The sequence below is a fragment of the Mastacembelus armatus genome, chromosome 16, assembly GCF_900324485.2.
Source record: "Mastacembelus armatus chromosome 16, fMasArm1.2, whole genome shotgun sequence".
NCBI classification, from domain to species: Eukaryota; Metazoa; Chordata; class Actinopteri; order Synbranchiformes; family Mastacembelidae; genus Mastacembelus; species Mastacembelus armatus.
The window spans coordinates 22,568,477-22,584,579 of record NC_046648.1 but is presented as its reverse complement, the minus strand read 5'-3'; the positions used below and the strand labels follow the sequence as shown (position 1 = coordinate 22,584,579).

The 16,103-nt window shown below is 40.3% G+C and overlaps 1 protein-coding gene across 1 annotated transcript; it reads left to right on the top strand.

The window, feature by feature from the left end:
• Positions 1-5,042: 5,042 nt before the first annotated feature.
• Positions 5,043-15,999, top strand: ica1 (islet cell autoantigen 1). The gene is made up of 13 exons (XM_026317400.1): positions 5,043-5,175; positions 6,801-6,830; positions 6,944-7,115; positions 9,041-9,113; positions 10,136-10,259; positions 10,539-10,737; positions 11,283-11,408; positions 11,654-11,752; positions 11,867-11,967; positions 12,147-12,193; positions 12,483-12,743; positions 14,264-14,353; positions 14,578-15,999. Exons 2-13 carry the CDS (start codon positions 6,814-6,816, stop codon positions 14,697-14,699), a joined length of 1,431 nt encoding a protein of 476 aa, XP_026173185.1. The 5' UTR covers positions 5,043-5,175; positions 6,801-6,813; the 3' UTR covers positions 14,700-15,999.
• Positions 16,000-16,103: the final 104 nt, after the last annotated feature.

Genomic DNA, 16,103 nt, shown 5'->3' with positions numbered 1-16,103 from the left:
TATGCTTGTGCGTACAGAGCGTGTAACAACGCTAACCCTCGACCATCAGGCTTGTTCACAAGAAGCTGCGTCGGAAAGATCAACTGGTGGAACATCTATTTTTATGATACACAACACTGTAAGTGTTTATTTACTGAAACAACAGCAGGGAGGGGTGATGATTAGCAAATATCACCTTGTCAAAAACATCAGCGAATTACAGAGCTAGATGAAGCTATTAATACCACACAAAGACGCAACAAAGAAATAAACTTCTGCATCATTTCCATCTTTAGAAGGGCAGAGAAACCACCAAGGTTTTACTTTTTACCACCTCACCTGGGTATGTATCAGAACACCAGGGCATTTCAGTCAGTGTTAATTGCAGGTGCCCACACACAAGGCTGTCTGCATGATGGGTAGTCCATTTTCCCATGTCATTGTCTAAATATATAGTACAGTTTTCCTTCACCGGCCTGCCTTTAAAACAGGTTGGCAGGTAAAACAATCAGGGGCAGCTTTCACGGGAGCTGGGGCTTCATTTGCCATTGATTTATATCTTAAACAACCTCTCCTGGTGCTTCTACTGCTAAAGGTGAGACGCACAGCGAGTGTTTGTGACAAAGATGGACTAGGCACGGTGGCAAGAGAGAGAGGGATGATGCGGGTTTTAAAAAATGCATCGCCATTAAATCAAAGTAACCTTGAACGGGTTCAGGCCGGTGCCAGCTTGGTGACATGCTCTGCCCTCAGCCCTTCGGTGCCACGTAGCACAGCAAACAGCAGGGAGACAGAGCTGCAACACTCTGACACAGGTTAGGCTGTTAGTGCTGTTAGCAGTCCAGCTCCTGGCTGACCAAGGGCATGCACACTGACATTCTGTCCAAGTTATAGCTGAACGCGTTACAGACAAATGTAGGGAGGCTGAGGGACAGAGATTTTCTTCCTAACTGCCTCAGAAAAGTTGAAAAAAAAAAAAAAAATTTCTTATTAATCACTTGGACTTGGTGCCACAAATGTGTGCACAGATGGTGTAGAGAGGTGGAAAGCACTGGCTCAACATGTGTAATCCTGCTACCTGATGTTTGACTAAAACCTGCTCTGACTTTTTCACTGTGTCTCACATTTTTGCATATATCTCAAGAAAATAACGGGAAGGGTTTATGGTTAAGCACTTCCATAATGAGAAAATACCTAATGTGAATATGTGATTACTTTTATTATTTTTGTTTGCTGCAACACAAACTCCCCAAGCTATTACAGGGGTTTTAGCACAGCAGACTAACAAAGAGGAGGAAAAATTTAACCTCACTGGTCTTTCAGCGACAACAGCTGAACTTTACATATTACTTCTTCATGCAGATTATTAAATCAAGGAATCCCACTTATTTATGCTTTTTAATAAGACATTAAAGCCTCAGAGGACATTCTTTATTGAGGCTGTGCGGCTACTGAGTGCCACCAAAGAACCCATATTTTCAGTAAATAATGTCTTCTGGCCTACTATGGTATACATAAAACAGTTACGAGTGCATGCAAACTTGACTGAGATAGTGTGCACAAATACATTAAAGAATATCCTCGCAAGAAACATCCCCTTTAGATTAGATTGCCGGACAGAAACTATCTAAGGTGTATAACTTATTTTTAAATCTAACTTCCTCCACTTCTCCCACATTCATTGAGACATGTCATCCATCTATCTCGGCCTCCGGCTGCAGCAGTTCCTCGACCATGAGTGGCTGCTGCAGCAAGGCTGTATTTCAGCATGTTCAAGTGCATGGAGAATTCCCATGAAGGGTAAGGGATTATGGATTTTGGCCTCTAAGCTGCCTGGATGCCCAGTGAGGATGTCTCTGAGCGTAGTAATCTTCAAACACCACGCAGAGTGATGAGTGGGCACTGAGGAGTTCTACTCAGGATCTAAATGTGTTCCAGCAAGTTACTGATGAGAGAGAGAGAGAGAGAGAGAGAGAGAGAGAGAGATAGAAAATGAGAGAAGAAGAGAGAAAACACCATTTGGTGCAGAAATGGAAAGGATCGACTCAGTGCCTCCTTCAGGCAAGAGACACTTTTGATCCTGTGACCTGTTTTGAGCTACAGTCTGTGTCGAAAACTTGCACCAAGCAAGAGATCATATTGGACTGTTATGAATGAAAATGTCATGGTTCCCCATCACCACACATAACTGCAGATGGAAAAAGTCAATTGAGCAATTTTTGGGGTCAGGGCGGACCTGGTGGGGTAGCAAACCTTCATAATAAGGACTCACTCAAGTCTGGCTTAGACTGTCTCCCAGAAAATGCAACACAAGTTCTCAATTCTGGCATTAGCTGTTGTTGTGGAATATGATAGAAACCGCTCATAAATACACAAAACATCCCTAAACGAAGTGCAGCTTAGGAGTAGGAACAAAAAATAATGGAGAAAAATCAATAGGGACACACATGCCTGATCTGTATCAGAAAAGAATTTCTCCGACTCTGCTGTGATTGAATTAAACCTCTAAAAGCATTACTTCATTTAAATCCCTGATTGTTTTTCTGTCTTACTTAAGGTGAACTCAAATTGCTCCGATACCATCGTGGACCAGAAGATAAGGAGGTTTAAGTAGAGGAGGTGGATCTGATGGGATGAAGGACACCAGTCTTTATGGAGATAACGTCCTCTACTAAGAGACACATCTATTTACTTGCTCATATCAGAAGCCTTACTATGATGTCAGAGGTCAGGGTTTGGAAGGGTGCCGAGGTGCACTGGAGATCTTCCTCCGGGAAATCAGAAGGCATTACTGCTACTGCTAATGCTAAAGATGCAACATAACCCGACATACAGTACACAACAAGCTTGTTTCCTGCACGCATCAAGGATAAAACAAGCTGTATTGTGCCGAAACTGACCTCGGGGTGTTCAAGGATCAAAGAGTTCAGCATTGCCTTGTTGATAATGAAATTAGTTCTATATAAAATACTTTCCAAATATAAAACCATAATCCACTGCTGAAATGCACTTCACTGTGCTTGATTTGTAAAACTGTCTGAGCAGTATGCTGCTCACACACTCCTTATGACTGTGCAGCAGAAATACTGTCCAAGGCTACAAACAGGTACATCAATTTGGAGCATGACAAGAAATTCCCTTTAGGTGACAGCAAAATGTACATGCTATTAGATCAACTGCGGTATAGTGTGATGAAATAAATTGAAGCCAACAGATGAAAGCTTGGGGCCCCAAACCGGGGAGAGGAGACTATTATAGGTGTCTGGCCTTCCTCTATGTTACACTGCCATCCTTTGGTCAAAAACAGAACTAAATGCTGGTAAATGTTTCATGTACTGAGTGATGCTGATCTGCAGGAGAGAAGGCAGATATTTAATGTACTTTAGATTATACAGAAAATGCTAATCATGCCTTTCTAATGTCCAAGGTGACTTTTTTAGATGCTTTGTTTGTATAATATGTCTAATACAGAGAAGCCTGCAAATTGCAAAGCTGGAAATAGAGAATTTCTGGCAATTTCATGCATCAGCTATGAAAGTGTCTACACCTTGATATGTGACTTTTCTAAGTAAGTGACACAAATAATCAAGCCAAAGAAAATATATGGTGTTTCCAGGGGTCTGGGCAAAAACACTGTAAAATTGTATTTTGTCCCTTAGATGACACTAAGGAAAATGACAACCTACTTCATAGACACCAGTGATCCCAATTTAAACAAAAGCACAACCTCCAACACTTAAAACACAATACACAGTCGTTCTCAACAACAAGCCCCAAGTTATTGTTTACTGCTGCTGCCTGAGGTTTGTTTACACCAGTGTTCTTGTAAACACATGGGTGAAACATTAGGATCTGCAGAAAAGAACACAACATAATGTTTAATTAGCAAGACTTTCAATTATGTATGTGACTATACCTGTGGAATTTAAAAAGAGGCAAATATTTTCCCAGCTTGAAACCACCACATTGGATAGTACAAAGACACACAGTAACAATCCTGAAATTACATTATATGGATTACTGACTGGACAAATTGGGGAACTGCCCTTGAGTCCCCAGAAATCCTTGTGTTCAATTTGTTTCTGTACATAATTGGATTATTTCCTTATTTGCTTAGGAGAACTAAAAGAGAACGCTAAAGCACAATATCACCTACAGGTCCTGTACCTCCTTGTAGCATTTACCAAGTACTGAGGGAAATATTTTCGGCTCTTTAGCTGCTAAATGCTCCTCGGTGTTCACCAGCTAATCGTTAACTGTGTCTGCCAGATGTTTGATGCTAAGCAGTTAGTGTACAGCGAGATTATTACACCTTCTCTGCTGTGAACATCTGCCTGTTGTTGCTGAAGACAACAGTGATGACAGAGTGAACTAAAACCTAAGGCAAAGGCCATAAACTGCAGTTTGGTGATCCTAACTTTCCCTGTTGATCACATCTCACAGTTATTTGATGCTGTTACACAGTGACTAACATCTGGATGAAAACGCTCTCTCTGGTTTGCAGTCTATTTCAGTTCGGAGGTATTTGTACTTTAGCTCAGTGTTTCCAATTCATGTTACAGTACTTTATACTTCTTCTCCACTACATTTGCAAAGTAAATGTTGCCGATGTTATAAACTGTAGTTACTTTGCATATTCATATGTGTTATAATTAACATAAATATTGTTATATTATTACAGGCTCACTACATTTCATTGATTTCCAGATTTCTAGATAACTAGAATTAGCTGCACCAACTACAACGTTACAGTGATCTACACATTTATGCAACAATAATTCTACTCTAAGAATAACTCTTATTCTGAAAGGGTTAACTCCTGCATTTTAATTAGTTTATAGTTTGATACTGCTTGACATTTACATTTTACGCAAACTTAATTGTGATTGTAGTATTTCATTGCAGTACTTCCTCCACTGCAGTTTGCACAGTGACAAACACCACGGTCAGTGCTCATGCACAATGAAAAGACAAACATTGCGCGCTGCATCTCAGGCCAATTATCCCCAGAGCAGGGGACGCGCACCCTGGATGACGTCGGCGACGGTTCGTGCAGGCGGATAATGCGCTGGAGTGAATAAGCAGCTGTGCGTACACACACATCCAGTACAACACGGCCTGTCAAGCCAGAGCTGCCGTTTGTGTGACGATCGGGGAATATAAGGCGCAGTTTCTACATGTTATCGACACGCCGAGGTAGGTGAACACCGATCTGCGTTTTGGTATTTGCTCGTTTTTTTTTTTTTTTTCTTACTGTGGCGTTTGTGAGGTAATGGAAGGGAGAGAGAAGCGCAGCTGGGTTTCCGCACAGCGCGGTGAGTCAAGCGTTGTGTTTATTCTGGTGCGGTGCGGATGCGTTGTGATCCTATTTAACACAGCCTGTATGGCGCTGCTCAATTCAAAGTAAAGGCATAAATATCACAGTATCTCGCTGCTTCATTATTAACAGCCAATCGCATTAAAACGAGTCGTGACGTGAGAAATATAAGATGTAGTGATTCATTATTCATTTCATCTGACACACCTCTGGAAAACAGGTGATGTGTTCTCATCAGTACTCTTAAATCTACTTAATGTCTTCATTATGCATTCAACATCTAACCATTATTAGTAGTAGCAGCAGCAGTATAAATGGACTACATATATTCAAATAAAACGACATATATTATTATTTGACACATGTTAGTATTAAATAGTCGTAGTTGACCTGATTAGACCGATGGTCCAATGATCACAAAACAAATCCACATTTTCCTGGTTATTATAAACTAATGTTCCCTGCCTTCCACCTGAAAGAGAGCTGGGATAGGTTCCAGCAGATCCCCGTGATCCTGGTTAAGGAATAAGCAGGTATAGATAATGGATGGATGGATGGATGGATGGATGTATTACTCTCCAAGTCAGTTGCTTTTTTAAGTTACTTTGCATTACTCTCACAAAGCCTCCCCATAAACTAAGATTTGGTCTAATATAAAATAACATTAAGACCTAGTTACTAAAATACTTGACAAATACACAACTCTGACTTTATTTTCATAGCTGCTCAACAGCATATAGTCCACTCCAATGCCATCACAGAGGCGACCCAAACATTCATGCGTCCCACTCACAAAGCCTTAAAGCTAAACAAACTTCACTTAGAAACATAATTACCACAGTTGATCCCAACATTCAGACAAAACACAGGCAGTGCTTAAACCAGGAAACCGAATGAACACTGCAAACACACTCAATAAGCAACATAACCACATAACAAACAGTGAAGCAACCGAGAGAAGACAAAGTGTCTTGGCATCTTCCAGCTTCCAGCAGTGGGTAGAGCAGGGATTGTTGGAAAACAAGCAGAAAAGTGACCCTTGAGGAACCTGTTAAGTTTTCTGTGGACGCTTTAATATGTAGTAACACATAATACTAACAATGGTGACAATAGGCTATGACTGGGGTATATTACTGTACATCAACTAAAACTTTATAGGGAGCTGCTGCACAGGCACAAACACAATATCTCATCACAATAAGGCGTGGAAACAAGATAGTTAATTTGTGGGTAGTAATTGTCAAATATAGTGGAGTCCAAAGAACAACATTTGCCCATGAAAAGTAGTGGGGTAGAAGTATGAAGTGTATAAAAACTATAAGAATATAAGATAGTTGTGACCTGATGCATATTTGTATGCACAAGATGTTAAGCTGTACTTTTTGAAAAGTCTACTTCTGTTTGCACAACATTTTGGAAAATTATTTTTGAAAATGTTGCATTTGTCTGCAAGGTCCTTAAGTATTCATAATTACTTTGCAGTATGTATACTCTGTGTCTACAGGTTGTCCTGAAAAATGGAGGGAGGAAATTTGTGAGTATATCTCACAATAGCCCACATCTCATTTCCACGAGTTCTTCCACAATTATGCAGGTCACTCTAGGAGGGCACCAATCAAAACAGGTCTAACCTCTTTGTCATTGCAGTGGCTACTCCCAAGACCATTTTGACCGTTTCATCCAAAGCCAAGACTCGTCTGTGGTGAACAGATTCCAGCAGAAGTACTGGAAAACCAAACAGACACTCATCAAGGTCACCGGGAAGAAAGAGGATGAACATGTGGTGGCGTCAGATGCAGATCTGGATGCCAAGCTGGAGGTGAGGAGGAAGATGAATTTCTTTTTGTAGTTTTACAGCATGAGAGACACAGGGACTGCCATGTTTGCCTCGACTACACCAGAAATATGAAGAAGCACTGGAGATACAGTATTTTCTCTCAGGTCGACTCTGCAGTGACTAAAATGGCTGTTTGAGTCACACAATGTCAGTATTTGCTTGAGGCTTAAAACCTTATTAAGCTGCTTTACCAACCACCCTCATCTATGCCTCCATTTCAGGAGTGAAATGAATAGATGAAATCAATACTTCATAAAAGCTGGATCATCCATTGTTAATTGGGGCCAACTCTTCTATAAGTATCGGGATAAACCATTGAGACAATAAACCAAATATCTAAATACCAAATCGGAGCCTCATCTTTTTAGGCTTTGACATTTTACCATCTGTGTCTATCCATCACATCACTGAGTAGATGTGTCTTCTTAAAATCAGTAAGATACTATAACTGGACTCCAGTGGTTTATTTTCTGGAAAATACTGTAAGATACTCCTCTACACGGGAATTATGCTTAATAGAGATGGGAATATTTAGGCATGCCACGATTCTAATCGATTTCCAGTCTGAGGCCCACGATTTGATTAACAAATTACGCATCAATGCATCATTTCTATACTTGCTACCTGTTAAAACCCACCGCCCGTCCACGGCCCGGAAACTGTATTCCGACAAAGTCCGTCGCCTAATTTGATTAAAGTCCGACAAACTATAACGTTACATCATTAAAAAGCAGAAAACCTCACGATTCAAATGCTATAAATTTAGGATCGAGTCATCACAGCGACAACAGTTCCTTCATGTTTTTAAGAGCACACACACAACAAGAAGGTGCTTCTTACCTTTGCTGATGTGTTCGGGTCCACACGTGGACTGAAACGGCAGGTGTTGCATATCCGTGTTTTTAAGAGTCCAGGAACAAAATGCCTCCAAGGTTTTAGTCCAAAAGACGTGTTATCCTGGAGTAGAAGCCATAAAAGCCACCGTCGGTCCACTCTTCAGTCCTCATGAAAAAGTTTGAGTCCCGTTTGTTCTCCCTGTTTATTTACCACAAACAGACGGTAGATTTACATCCTGCAGACACCTGTGGATAATACGATCCACAACCAAACATGGCCGTCTGGTTTTAGCCTTTCAGTCAGTACGAAAACCAGACAGTCACGACTCAGAGGTAAAACCCACACCAGAGGGTAGGACAACTACTAATGACAGTAAAATCAGCCAGTCCCATTGTTTGTTGTTTGTCAATGATGACTGACATATGATAAAACGTTTCCTACTTCGTGACGCACTATACGCTGCTAAGGGGCAAAGGATTAAATCCCCGCGTTCTGACCAGAGTCCAAGAACAAAATGCCTCTGACCCCGCGTCATGACCCCCCCGCGTCATGACGCCGGGTCATGACCCCCCCCGCGTCATGACCCCGCGTCATGACCCCCCCGCGTCATGGAATAGGGGTGGACCTATACAGTGTGACGTCACCCAAACCGTCAAGCACCGCGAGAATGAAGCCAATTCAGTCGCCATTTTCGGCCGTTATGGACGTTACCACGTTGCTTTTTTGGAGCCAGAAGCACAGACATATAAAATACTATACTATATATACAATACTATACATATATATATATATATATATATACAGCAGCAAGCTTGTTAAATGTACACGCTCCTGGACCGTTGCCCACACAAGCACAGGGAGAACATGCAAACTCCACACAGAAAGGCCCCTGATGGGTTTCAAACCAGGAACCTTCTTGCTGTGAGGCAACAGAGCTAACCGCTATGACTGTACTGCCGAATTTATACGATCAAATATTATTAACTCTTTCTACCCCTAATGCATAAACAAGAACTCCACAAAGATCGGGGATTTCTTTAAGTTAATGCAGATTTCCTTGTGCTGTGCAGGTTTTTCACTCCATCCAGAGAACATGCATGGAGCTGCTGAAGGTCATCGAGCAGTACCAGAGGAGGATCTACTGTACGTTAAAAAAATACTTATTAATGAACTCTAAAGTAATAATCAAACCATTGATAAAGTGTGTTTGCTCACAATTTCCAGAAATAATCTCATAATCCCGAAATAAAAGCTCATTTAAAACATTGTCAGAATAAAAACATGAATATGCATCCATCCACTCATCAGTTTTTCATTGGCATGTTGGATGATGAGCTCAGCCCAGATTTATTTCTCCCCTGCTCCCTCCAGGAGAACCCTGAGGCCCATTCAGGCCCTATTAGACAAGTAATCCTTCCAATATGTTCTGGGTCTCCTCCCTGTTGAAAATACTCAGATGGCCTTCACAGGGAGGTCCACAGACCACATCAGATCAGATGTCTTACATGATTCTGGCTCTTTTAAATGCAAAAGAGCAGCAGGTTCAAGTGTCTTGTGCATGTGTGAGCTCATCACCTTGTCCTTAAGGTTGAACAGAGAAACCCTGTGAAGGAACTCATTTCAGTTTCCCCTCAGAGCAGCAGATAAATTAGATTTCTCTGGCAGCTTCCCACATCACCACCAAGTGCTGATCAGATGACCTCTCTGCTACTCTCTGTGCTAGATCAGCTGATACATTCAGTTCACTGCCAAGCTAGCTTCACTCAGGAGCCTACAGTTTATGAGTTATTGGATTACAGTCTTTGAAGTGTCTTTAACAAGGCAGTAATGTAAAGTGAATCATGGCTGAGTGGAGTTCCACTAAAAATAGGGTCAGTCTGCGGTGATAGTGACTTTTAAACAGTCATTTTGGAAATAAGTTAATAAAGATTTGTCTTTATTAAGCCTCCAGCTTCATCTGGAATTAGTTTGAGGGGCAAACACACAGTTCTCAGGGTTACCCAGAAACCTCTAACTGCGATAAGGTGGCACCTGCCAGAGGGAAACCACAAACAGCCACATTTTATTAGCATTAAAGAAAGTGATCATGCATCTGAAATGATACCAGAAACACCAGAGATATCAGACTGAATCTTCTGACTACATTCACCATGTTTACTGTGCAGTTCTTTCTCAGGAGGAGAACGAACTGGGTCGTTTCCTGCGCTCCCAGGGCTCGCAGGATAAAACCAGGGCTGGAAAGATCATGCAGGCCACGGGGAAAGCTCTCTGCTTCTCCTCCCAGCAAAGGTGGGCAGCCCCATCATTTAGCTACCTGTACGCCACATTTTATGATACATCCAGGTAATTCACACGTCTGTAATACAAAATATAAGAGTCCTTTTGGTTTTGTACAGCAGCTTCCTTACTAATCAGCAGATTATTATTATTATGATAAAGCCCAGACGAGGTTTTAATATCAGAACAATCTCAAAATGTTTAATGTTAATGTACATTACTGAAGATAATTAATGTCAGACCTGCCAAATGCAGCACCTGTGTACTGAGTTTAATGCTACACACTTACAGATTGGCTCTGAAGAACCCGCTGTGCCGTTTGTACCAGGAGGTGGAAACATTTCGCTATCGAGCCATCTCCGACACATGGCTGACAGTGAATCGAATGGAGCAGACCAGGACCGAGTACCGTGGAGCGCTGCTTTGGATGAAGGATGTATCTCAGGAGCTGGATCCAGATACGCATAAACAAATGGAGAAATTCCGCAAGGTCAGAGACTTGATGCAGCAGGCAGGACCAAATGTCAGACAAAGAGCTGTTTCTTGTTTTTTTATTTATTTTTATTAGTAACACATCTGCTTTTTCTATCATGGCTAAAATTCTCTCTGATAAATGTGTTTAAGTTTCCAATTAATTGTACAGGGCTGTTTCATTGACCATCATCATTATTATTATCATTCATTATTGATAATGTCTTTAAATGTGTTGATGTGTGTCCAGCTGAAGGGGCCAGAGAGCAGCAGGAAGACATTAAACAATCCAGCAATTAGCAAAAAGGACTTGACTTAAAATTTCAACCCTGGTTTGCTGAAGGACTGAATACTAAAGAACCAGACAAACAGCATTATAAAAAATGCCACTAGAGGTCACAACACACCATCAGATCCATTTGCTCAAACACGACCTGAAGCCAGCCTGTTTATTTCTGCTTCGACTGGCACAAGCACAATCATGAACTCTGCTGTTTGTGTTTTCACTGTTTAAACCTGCATGGTAAATGACAGTGGGTGCTGGTCTTCTCTGCTTTGTCTCAGGTTCAGGCGCAGGTGCGCACTACCAAAACAAGCTTTGACAAACTGAAGAATGATGTCTGTCAGAAAGTGGACCTGCTGGGAGCCAGCCGCTGCAATCTCCTCTCGCATGTTTTAACCACATACCAGGTAAAGCACGAGTCCCAGGTGTTTGCACACACTCCATTGATCTTAAATAGGGTGTTTTCAGTGGCTCTACCATATGTGGTCAGATCAGGACGGGAGATAAAGATGAAGAACCATGGAACCACAGCATGGAGGTTCAATCACACCAGACAAGGAGACACTGTTTAAAAATCTTCACTCATTTACTCAAATCTATTTGATTACCATCAGATGAATGTGTGGCCTTGTCTGATTCAACTGTGTTTCAGACAACACTTTTGCACTTCTGGGAAAAGACGTCCCACACTATGGCAGCCATTCACGAGAGCTTCAAGGGCAGTCAACATTATGAGTTCTCCACACTTAAGGTCAGAGATCATTTTGACCACTACAGCTCCAGAATCTGACGCTTCCAAAGTAGACTGTACTACTTTGGAGAAACGGGTAGTAACCAGAACCAATGACCTGTTTGTGTCTGGCAGACCTTACAAGGCCCCGTGGACAAGATGGCAAAGAAGAAGGGGAAGAAGAGAAGTAAAGAAGGGACAGAAGATGGAAAGAAAACTGAGACTACAGGCGAACAGTTAGTTTAAATACAACAAAAAACAAACTGCTATCGTTGTCTGGTCTAGACTCATGCAGGCAGACCAAACACATGCCAACAGAGAAAACTCACATAAACACTGAAACAGTATTTCTGCACGTCTGTACAGTTTATAAGAAAGATTTTATAAACTGACCCTCTGTTTCTCACATTTATAGACTCATCTCAATAGTAAATGAAAACACCAGCGATACAACCAAAGAAGGTAAAAGAATATTATTCAATCTGTGTAGCTAAAATATATTTTACTCTCATAGAAAATAACATCACAAGAAAATATCTAAGAAGCTGGAAACTATTAATTTTTGGCATTTTTGTTCAGAGCCTGAAATAAAATGTTTGTTTTTATGAAATAATTTCATGAAATCATACAAACAGTTAGGTAAATGTTACGATACAAATAATGTAATGTTAAGATACAAATACGAGTGGCCAAATGACATAACTTTGCTTTCTAACTCCAGTCCTCTGATCACTGTGCCTGATCATTCTAGGAAATGAGGAGCCTTTTTCTGCCTGTCCAAAGTTAGAGGGAGGAGAGAAGGACAGTGTGGCCTTACTGAATGAGATCCTGGGCAGCATGTCTGTGGATGAGGGCGACTTTTCCCAGGAGTGGACAGACGTGTTTGGGGACACGGAGGAGGGAACAGAACCAGGTCGAACAGTAGAAGTGAACCAACAAAAGGAGAACTCCTTCTTTCTGCCATCTCAGTTGCTCGACCAGAGCTTGAATAATCTTCAGTCTTCCCTCTCAGGTCAGGACACGTTAGTCTCCGTCTGTCTGTGTCAAAGGATTTTTTTTTTTTTTTTACACTGAGCTAATTTGGGGCTACCACAATTATTGAGAACTTCTTTTCTAGATTAAAACAAGCAAAAACATCAACATTAGTTGCCATTATCCTAATCTAATTAAACACATATGCCTGAAAACTAAGGGTGATTGTGTTTCCATTAATGAGCGCATTAACAAGCGCAAAAAATAAATAAATAAATAAAAACCTTAAAACCTTAAAATGAGCTGCTTTTTCCCCTCATTGTAGTTAAATATTTCCACACTGGCTTTAAAGTAATTTATCAAACCCACGTCTGTCAAAGTAATAGACTATTATGACATGGCAATTAGGTTCGCTTATCCGTAGGTAATTGCCAACTACAGTACTTTCCATTTCCTCTAGGCCTGGGTACTGGCTCCTAGCACCTCATCTGGTTTTGCTGATTTGGTTTTGTCTATTTCTAGCTTGGAGGGCTGCTGGCAGTGCCATTATACAGCTATACGCAAATGAAAACCTGCATTAAGTATGTATGTCTTGGATGAAATTAAGACGTTGGCATTCCAGTGCAGTATAATGGGTCTGACACTACTTAAAATTTAGTTAATTAGCTCAGGATTTAAAAAAAAAAGGAGTGAAATTACCCTGGCAATATTCACCTAATCCAGCAATTATCACTGAAAAGAAAAGTACTTGGAAAAGTAGATAAACTGGTCTTTGGGTTCAGAAAGAGGCAAGAGAAGGGAGCTGAGATAAGTTGGTGAAACTAGTGTGAATATTGAGCAGGAAGGACATTTTTCAAGAGACAATTTAAGAAATAAAAGACAAATTTCTCAGATTTCTGCAATATGACAGAGAAATCAGTAAAATGGCACAGAACAGCATAACCAACTTTCCTATGATCCTGACTATGGAGCCAAAGCAACAAGACTTTAATGTTGGGCCTAAGAATAGGAATCAAAACTATATCAAATCAATGAAGAAAATCCACAAATCTTCATGAGCAAATCACATTCAGATGCATCCAGTCAAAGCCTCTGCACTTAAATGGAAATTCTTTTAAAAAGTCATGTCAAGATCGGACACTTGTCTAAAATAATCAAATTGTCCATTCAGAACATTAGGAAAAGTAGAAAGGCTAGAACCAGATGACGTGGGAGCTGCAATAAGAAAATGCTGGTAATTTAAAATGAATTGGTTTGCTTGTATTCCACTGTCTTCTCTGGTGATATTTAGTGTCGCTACGTGCTGTTTTTCCTAGATACACAAATTAAATCCAAACAAATCTGAGCTCTGTTGTAGTTGAAACATTCGGCCATTCGGTGTTTAATAGAGCACTAATAATATCAGATGTGATTTTAGTCATGATAAATGTTTTGAATACTGCTGTTTGTACATTTATTACGCAAGATGTGTGTGAGGGAGTGTGATGATTTGTTTGTTGGATCATGCTTTGTCATGTTAAATGTCCCCTGTTGGTTAATCCAAGCCCATCTCCATTTCAGATTGGGCTGGGATCAATCCACAGCCCACTGCCCAGGAAACAGTGCACTCATCTGGAGCAAATCAGAACCCTTCTAAGCCAGCAGTACAAGGTAGGACTGGGCCAAATGACTAAAGCATATGTGAGGATCTGAAAGAACAGAGTAACTCATTCAAAGCAAAACCTGTGTTTATGACATCTTTCTAAGAACTTGTGGGTAGTTTCCATTCATAAGTTTGGATCTCAGTCAGAATCAGTGCATTACCTAACCATGGCTCTAGTACATGTAGAACAGCTTGTATAAGTGACATTTATCCTTGTTAACTTATTTTACAGAAACACGGGGGACATCCAAAGATCTCTCAGCGTGGTTCAACCTGTTCGCTGACTTGGACCCTCTCTCCAATCCTGATGCTGTCGGCAAAACTGACACAGAACATGAACTACTCACTGCTTAGTTCTTCCTCAGCAACACCGTGATCTCTGTTAAAACATAATGCTGCTGCAGGACCAGAGAACAAACTGATAAGAATATTCATCTGCAACAATTTAAATCATCTACCAATTAATTGAGTTATTTTTCCAAACAAAAGTGCAAAATTATTTCTCATTCAAACTTCTAAAATGTGATGATTTGATGCTATTCGCATATGTTGTCAAGTGAAGTTGTCTGTTGGTCAGAAAACTAACAAACTTAATGCAACATTAACAACAGAAAATACAGGTAAGGGAGAAAATTAATCAGAATCAACAATTGAAATTATTATTGCTTCCATAACTTGATCTTGTCATAACAACATGTAATTATGACATACTGCAGAGAGACGTTTTTTATAATGACATAAGCTGATATGTTGGGAAGGCTGGCATTTTGTAATAACAAAATGTACCATCATGAAAGTAATAACAAATATCTTGTTAAAACAAAACCAATCAGATTTTCTTTTAACTCATGGTGGCAGCAATAAAGTGCTGTAAACGTCCCACTACCAACTATCAGCTCTTGTGTCTTTTCCACTGTGAAAGAAAAACATAACAAGCCCTTATTAAACCTGTTGGCTATTTAGCTGGGTTAAACATTTAGTGTTTAGCAAAGGGAACCACAGTATGCATTTGGAACAATAAGCCTTTGACATTAGCTGCCTTGGAAATCTATAGGATTCAGGTTTCGTTTCTGATTCTCATTACTGAAGAGTGCAAACAGGCAAAGTGTCTTTATAAGAAACAGCAGAGGGAAAAATCAAACATGGCAAAGATCACAGTGCAATAGTTCATGTGTTTACAACCAAGTGTAACATGCTGAGGCAAAGGAAGTTAATGCAGTCACAGAAATATTCACCAATAAATTTAGGAGTATATTTACTCAACTGATTACTCAGATTATTCTGCAGCGGCTTCACACCAGATACAAAAGAGTGAGCTGGAAATGTCAAGATCTTTTTGTTCAGGCAGCAAGAAACCTTTCCTGAGTTTGTTTGCTAAAATGCTTGTGACTTATTTTTGCATGTTGCATGTCTTGTTTTGTTATCAACTAACAATTGTTTTGCAATAGTTGATGTGAGATTTGTTATCATAGTTTTATCATTTAGATATGTGTGTATTTAGGACTCAGCTACTGGCTTTAGGAGCAATGCAGGCAGTTTTGAGTGCAGTTTTCAGAGCCAAACTAATGGAAGAATTGATATGCAAATAATGATTTTGACTACAATGCTGCACAAATTGATGTACATTGGAGTAAACGCCTTAATCTAATCACAGGTCAACAATACAGCACCTCATTAATATAATGTTACTCCTTAATATGAGTGTGACTTTGTTAAGGGGTAAAGTCATTTTTAAATGTTCAAGTCATGTGACATTTG